This window comes from Ochotona curzoniae, unplaced genomic scaffold (assembly GCF_017591425.1).
Source record: "Ochotona curzoniae isolate NIBS_2020 unplaced genomic scaffold, NIBS_Ocur_1.0 scaffold_4701, whole genome shotgun sequence".
Classification (NCBI taxonomy): domain Eukaryota; kingdom Metazoa; phylum Chordata; class Mammalia; order Lagomorpha; family Ochotonidae; genus Ochotona; species Ochotona curzoniae.
In genome coordinates this window covers 42,377,694-42,385,350 of record NW_024467122.1, presented here as the reverse complement: position 1 = coordinate 42,385,350, position 7,657 = coordinate 42,377,694, and the positions used below count along the sequence as shown (strand labels likewise).

Below are 7,657 nucleotides of genomic sequence, written 5' to 3'. Positions count from 1 at the left end.
TGGCCATTTGGCAGGTTGTGGATGATCCCTCTGAGGAGACCGGGACCTGAGGTGAGATGATGGAGCTGAGAAATATCAGGACACAGGGAGTGAAAGGCAACTGAAGCAATGCCCAGTTTATTGAACTCAATAGGGTGTGTGTGTGTGTGTGTGTGTGTGTGTGTGTGTGTGTAATAGGCAGGTTACCTAGGTAAACAGGGAAAGCCCTTCTAAAGATAGCAAACAAGGAAGTAAAGTAAAAATCACCACAGCAGTAAAGGGGTAAACATGTTTTTCAGGAATGAATTCTAACAATCAAACCAATTACTTGAGGAAGGGGCCGTACTTGGCTATAAGGAACTAATGAGTAAGCAGGCAAAGGGAGGCACCATTCATCCTCAGCCATGCTTGGCTGGTGAGACAGCCACAGTCCCATGCAGGAAGTCTGCTTTCTGCTAACATTCCCAGTCTGATGAAAGTTTATGAGTTCTGGTGTCTTTGGACTGGGTCAGGATAGCACTTCCATAGCAGGGGAGCCAACACTGGAATATCTTTCTCTCCCTGACTCTCCTTCTCTCTGTAAACCTGCCTTTCAAATAAATTCAAAGAAATCTTCATTTAAAAAAAAAAAGGGAAGAGGTAGGGCAAACAGGATTGGAACTGGACCCCATACAGAGTGTCAACGCCTCTGGCAGAGGGTTAGCCTAATATATCATGTACTAGTTCCTATTTCCTTTAATTTTTGCAATAATATCTTTTCTTTTTTTAAAATGGCAATCTTTAATCATTATTTGTAAATTTGCAGTGTTCAGTGCATAAAAGCCTATAGTAAAGTTATGAGCTATCAATATAATGTTTAATAATTATAATTAATCTAGGTAGTTAACATCCATTTCCTAGAATATTTCATATTTTTTGTGAGGATATTAAAAATTCATCCTAGCAATAGCTTACTTTCAATTTGCTTTGCAATTACAAGCTTTATGCTCTACTTAACATGATGTTGAATAAGCTGAAAACTTATTTCCTAATCATCATTACTTTTTTTAAAAAAAAGATTTATTTTATTTTTATTGGAAAGGCAGATATACAGGGAGGAGAGACAGAGAGGAAGATCTTCCCTCTGATGATTCACTCCCCAGGTGGCCGCAACGGCTGGAGCTGAGCCAATCCGAAGCCAGGATCCTCTTCTGGGTCTCCCATGCGGGTGCAGGGTCCCAAAGCTTTGGGCCGTTCTCGACTGCTTTCCCAGGCCACAGGCAGGGAGCTGGATGGGAAGTGGAGCTGTTGGGATTAGAACCGGTGCCCATATGGGATCCCGGGCGTGCAAGGCGAGGACCTTAACCACTGCACCACTGCACCGGGCCCTATCATCATTACTTCTTAAGTGGTACATCTAAATGTTATCTTTATTCATCATATTTTTATGTTTATCAATCTGTGTTTAATTTTAAGGCAGATTTTAATTATCTTAAGGGACTGAATATTGTTATTAAATATGCATTTGTTCACTCACTTTTGATAACCCAACTTTTAAAATCACACTCAGGTTCGTACCTTCTCTGTCTTGGATTTTGAAAAAGTAACTCCCAACATTTATCAACCACTTTAAATTTGACAGATTAGCGTTTATGAAGGACTTGACAAAATATTTAGTGATCAGGCAAGAAATAATAGCAACTTCGTTAAGAATATTCACATTGCCATCCTTATTTCAGATAATGCTATGTCTTTAAAGGAGCTTATGAGTATATCCCTGATTTGCTATGATTAGGATTGTGAGATTGGATTTTTTATAAAGATGTATTTTTATTTTAATTTGGCAGGTAGAGTAACAAAGAGCAGGAAGGAGAGAGATCTTCCATTTGCTGGTTCACTCCCGAAATGACCACAACCACCAGAGCAGGGCTGGTCCAAAGCCAGGAGCTAAGAGCTTCCCTTGGGTCTCCCATGTGAGTGAGGGGCCCATCCACCACTGTCTGCTCAGATGCTTCAGGAGGGAGCGAAACCAGTAAGCAGAACAGCCAGGACACATGCCAGCAACCATGTGGGATGTCTGCAATACTGAACAGTACTTGGTCTGCATGCCACGGCACCTGAGACCGGATTTTGTACTTGCTTACATTTATTTTCTGGTAGCACTCCAGGAATTTAGTTTGTCTGACATTGTGTTAAGAACCCAACAGTTACACTGTTGTAATCGTAAATCTAAAAACCTTCTATTAATGTGCTATATTAATGATACAATGTAGGCTTATTTAGCTTGTTAACAACTACCAACTTTTCACTGATATTAGCTTTCAACATAGCCAACTATAGACAATCTGCTGCCCAGCAGCTTTGTTTATCCTTGAAGTTTCATCTCAGTGTACATTGTGCCATGGATATTTTTTTCTTTTTTCTTTCAGTTACCTTACTGTGTAGGAAGCTTCTAAAATTCTTTCTCTCTTAAGGCCATGGGGATTCCAAGGCAGAATTCCCGAGATAACTGGACTGAGGCAAGTAGGGCACCATGCAACATGTGGTCAGTACAGGCTGGTGTCAGGGCCATGGAAGGTCTAACTTACCCTGATTCTTTACTAGTAACAGCCACCAAGTACCAAAGGAAAGAACGTTACGCAGAATATATTCCTAAGCTGACATACTTCTTCAGCATCTCTTTTTCTTGTGTGTTTTGGATCAGGTAAGTGGAGAGATTGAAGTTGCTAGTCCATTGAAATGCTGTGTGTGTAAGGACTTGCTGTTTCCCAATTCAAGAAACATTTATTGAATATGCCCCTAACTACTAGCATTGAACAAGAGAAAGTAAAATTTATGTTTCCCAGGAAACATAATTGATTGGTTTATGGATCTGGACTGTTTTGTGGTTCTAGAGAATATTGTTGTGGCTGTCTTAGCACCTTCCTGGGGAGACTAGAGTCTTGCACAGTGGACTACTAAATGCACTGTTCTGGGTTGTGCATTGAAGGTTTTTGAAAAATCACTGGGATTAGAACTATTTTTCCTTTCCATTTCCCATACCTTTATATTGGTGAATATATTACTTCCTCATATTTATTCAGAGGATTTCAGAGACAGTTTCTACTGTAGGATTTATGTTATATTTCTCTTGAAACCACAGAGAAACCCAAGTGTAGTTCCAGGGCTAAACCATGATTCATACTTGGTGGACAAGCAGGTACAAGAGTGAAAAGAAACTGAAGTAGGGTAATGTCCTACCAGTCTTTTTGTGATTAGCACCAGAACCCTGAAAATAAAATGTGTTACGGTATGGGGTTTACTAGAGAGAATAGACATTTTGCATTACTTATCCTCTGGTGCCGTTGTCACTTGGTTCTTTAAAGATAGTTATTCGAAGTTTACGGATCAGTGGATGTAAAATAACTGGAGAAATACTTACGTTTTACAGAGATTTGTATGGTGGCTCATAAAATCTTGTTGGGTAGGATTAAGTAAATCACCGGAGATTGTTAATGTCCCTTTTTTTTTATCACTGTCACTGCTATTTCTCATAAGTGATGATGTTCTTGTCTTTATTGTACTCTCGTTAGTGCCACATGGGTCACACACTGACATCTATTCCCACATGAAGATTCTTGATGCTATTTGTTTTTTTTACCAAAAAAGAAAAGATTAAGTAATTCAAAACATACATTCAACATGCAGGCATAATATAAAATTCTTGGACTGATATATTTACTTGAGAAAGATGTTTAAGTCATTGATACATTTTTCCCATACATGTTACATTGTTTAAAGGGGGTCTATCTATCTATCTATCTATCTATCTATCTATCTATCTATCTATCTATCTATCATCTATCTACCTTTTGGTATCATAGAAATTTTAGGGACAGGGAATACACTAAGAAAATTATTGCATCTGAAAATATACAAATAAAATTGTCAGAGAAAAGTTCCTAAAACAATCCTATAATATTCCCAAGTTTTTGAAGGAACATAGTTTTAAAAAAGACATTTGAAAATATTTTCCGTGTGACTGACTCAATTGGTCAAGTATCATACAAACTGTTTACTAGGTTACTAATTGACTTTTAGCAGTGTTAAAGGGAATATGGAGTGGAAAAGCATTATGTTACTTTTTAAATTATTTTCTAATCTTTATTAAAAATAACTGAAAAGTTATCATAGGGAAGATACACCTAACACATAGGAGAAAGACAAAAATTTGTATATATCTTCACAGACAGTTTTAGCACTTTTTGAATAACAAAGATTAGTAAAAAAATTTTTGGGTAAGAATATAAAATAACTCAATAGTAATCTTTAATTTCCTTTTTAAGAGGAAAGCAGTTTTCTCATATATAAATAGTCAATGATGTTGAATATTTAAATAAGGAGTGTGCACTGAGATAATTTCAGTATCAATGAAGGGTATGGAATGTGAATTCAAAATTTGAGTTAAATATAGTCTAGAACTGGAGGATAAATAGATAGTTTGCTGGTGATTGGAAAATCTAGATGAATGTTTGAATCTTGCAAATAATATCACAACTTTTGCTGGTGCTGTTGCTTCAGCTCCTGTTTCATTTAATGAGAATCAGACATCACCAGAAGCAATGCAGACGAGAGCAGCTGAAAGGCATTCTTTAGGATGCAAGGCTTGACATTTCTGATCCAAGGGTGAAGGGGGAAAAGGAAATTTAGTGTTATTTTGGATGAATCCGAAGTATAAAGGAGTGCATGTTTTAAGGAGGAAGAGAACATAAATATCTGGGAAACTTTATTAGCCAGCAGAAAAGTAGAAAAGAACTTGTGAGGACCAAGGGGAGTCTGGAGAGTGTATCAGCCTCAGTGCATGGAAGCCTACTGCCCTGACAGTGCATCCCAACTTCCTGAAAATGTGGATTAGACAGTGAACCCAGAGGCAGCCTCCTTGGCACAGTGTGTGTCAACAGATATTAGCTCTGTCTGTTGCATGTTATTCTGTATATGCTGTTGACATGTCTTCCACCAATTGTTTAAAGGTCAATTAAATATGCATACACCTCAAAGACCAATTGTTGATTCATAATTTTTGGATGAATATTAAACTTGCTGGGTTCTCAACTATGTCTCTTTCTCTTGCTTCTAATTCTGTCATTTCTTCTCTATGTTTTTCAAAATAAGCTCCATTCTTAGTCAAGAAATCTATATAGCTCTAGAAAAGATGCCATTAAAAATGTAAAGGCTGCATTTCCAGATGAGTCTCTTGCTGAGAATTTTGCCATAGTAATAGGTGAAAAGAAGACTTGTTCATTTCCTATTCTGCTTTGTTTCACCTTGATACCTGGGTTTGTAGAGCTTCATTTTATCTTATTTTATTTTATTGTTGTTATTGTTTTCCACGATACAGTTTTGTAAGTGTAGGGATTCATCCCTCCACTGCCTTTTCCTTCCTCCCTTTCAAATCCCCAACTATTTCTCTCTGTATTATTACAATAGTATAGCTCTTCAGAAACAGTCTAAAGTCCAACATTCTGTTATTTAAATGTAGCATGGCATTGTAGGGATCAGCATTGGTAATGATGAAAAATGTAATATCATATTTAACAGTTTCATTGGGAGTTCTCCTTTTATTCTGTAGCAATGATGCACACTGCAACGTATCTTCATTTCTTGATTTGCTAGTTTCTTTTATAGAGTTCACCTATGAGTATATATTTATACACATGTTGCATATATTTTTATGCTGGCATGGATGTGGGGCAAATGGACCCTAATACATTGGTGGTAGGAGTGTAGTGCAGTGCGGTAACTATGCAAGTCTTTATGGAGAGTGCTAAGACAATTGATCTGCTGTATGACCCAGCTATCCCACTCCTGGGAGTAGATCCAAAAGAAGTGAAATCTGCATATGAGAAAGTGGCCTGCAATCCTGTATTTATCACAACACAATCCACAATTGAGAAGACATAGAAACAACCTAGACATCCTTCAAAAGAGGAGCGCATAAAGAAATTGTGGGTCATCTGATTTGTGGAATACTGCACAGCCATTAGAAAAAATGAAATTCTACCATTAGCAACAAGATGATCCCAACTGGAGACCATTACGCTCAGTGACAAATATCATATGTTACTCATTTTACATGCTAAATGCCTTGCCTTTGCCCTTTCAGTATTTTGAAAAATTCATGTTTTATTAAATGCCATTTTTTTTCTAACAAAAATTTACCAGAGTTTGAGAGAAGAGATGCAGAACGACAGATTTCTTCCCTCAGATGGCCCCTCTGGGTGGCCAGATGGCCAGGGCTTGGTCAGGCCAAAGCCAGAATCAAGGATCTTGACTATTGTAAATATCAAAAAGGTTTTATTTAATAATAAAATTTGAAACCCAATTATATATGCTTCCTTAAATAACTGGTGTATTGCTTTATAATTTCTTGCCTTTGTACCTTCCAGGTAATACAATCAAAGCCAAATGAATACAACCAATTACTCAGCAGTATTTGAATTTGTGTTCCTGGGGCTTTCTACCTACAGACCATTGCAGCACTTCCTTCTGGCTTTCTCTGCATTGTTTTATGTCATAATTGTTCTAGGGAATCTCCTGGTTGTGTTTACAGTGACCTTTGATGCTCATTTGCATTCCCCGCTGTACTTCCTTTTGGCAAATCTTTCATTCATTGATATGTGCCTATCTACTGTTACGGTTCCTAAGATGCTTTCTGACCTTTACTCTGGGAACAATACCATTTCATTCCAGGGATGTGTCACACAGATATTTGCCCTGCACGTTCTGGGTGGGTCTGAGATGGTGCTACTGATAGCCATGGCCCTGGACAGATATGTGGCCATATGCAAACCCCTCCACTACCTGACCATCATGAACCCACGGATGTGCACTCTGCTTCTGTCTGGAGCTTGGGTTATTGGTCTCCTTCACTCGGTGGCCCAGTTGGCTTTTGTTGTCCATTTGCCATTTTGTGGTCCTAATGAGATTGATAGCTTTTACTGTGACCTTCCCTGGTTCATCAAACTTGCCTGTGCAGACACGAACAGAATGGAGTTCATAGTGACTGCCAACAGTGGGTTCATTTCCACCGGCACTTTCTTCTTACTGATTATCTCCTATGTCTTCATCCTTGCTACTGTGTGGAAACGCTCCTCAGGTGGTTTGTCCAAGGCCCTCTCAACGCTTTCAGCTCACATCATTGTGGTGGTTTTGTTCTTTGGGCCATGCATTTTTGTTTATGTGTGGCCATTTCCTACAGTGTCAGTGGATAAGTTTCTTGCCATATTGGACTTTATGATTACACCTATCCTGAATCCTGCCATATACACACTGAGGAATAAAGATATGAAGAAGGCAATGAAGAGACTGAGTAATCACGTCCTGAGTTTAAGGAAGATCTCTTGAATATTTCAAAAGAACTCGAGTTTTTTCGTGTGTTCTTTAGACTCTCTAAGTAACACAAATACTGAAATCATTATACAAAATTTGGGTATTACCTGAAAGATACTCAAAGAGTTTGATAAATTTATCATTGTATTGAGTCAAAAATGGAGGTCAGACAATTGCGGATAGGGTTATTTAAATTGAATAATAATATATTTTATGACATCTAATTTCTTGTTTTGGACAATTCTTATGAACTTAGAGATTTTCAAACACAGAAAACACACTTTTTTATGGCTTACATTGCAGTAGACCAAATATATCCTTGGAAGGTTTA

General features: G+C 37.8%; 1 protein-coding gene across 1 annotated transcript; it reads left to right on the top strand.

Annotated features, from left to right (window-relative positions):
* Nucleotides 1–6,402: 6,402 nt before the first annotated feature.
* LOC121148941 (olfactory receptor 4F15-like) lies at nucleotides 6,403–7,341 on the top strand. Its single transcript, XM_040969320.1, has one exon. The coding sequence runs from the start codon at nucleotides 6,403–6,405 to the stop codon at nucleotides 7,339–7,341; it is 939 nt and encodes a 312-aa protein (XP_040825254.1).
* The last annotated feature ends 316 nt before the right edge of the window (nucleotides 7,342–7,657 follow it).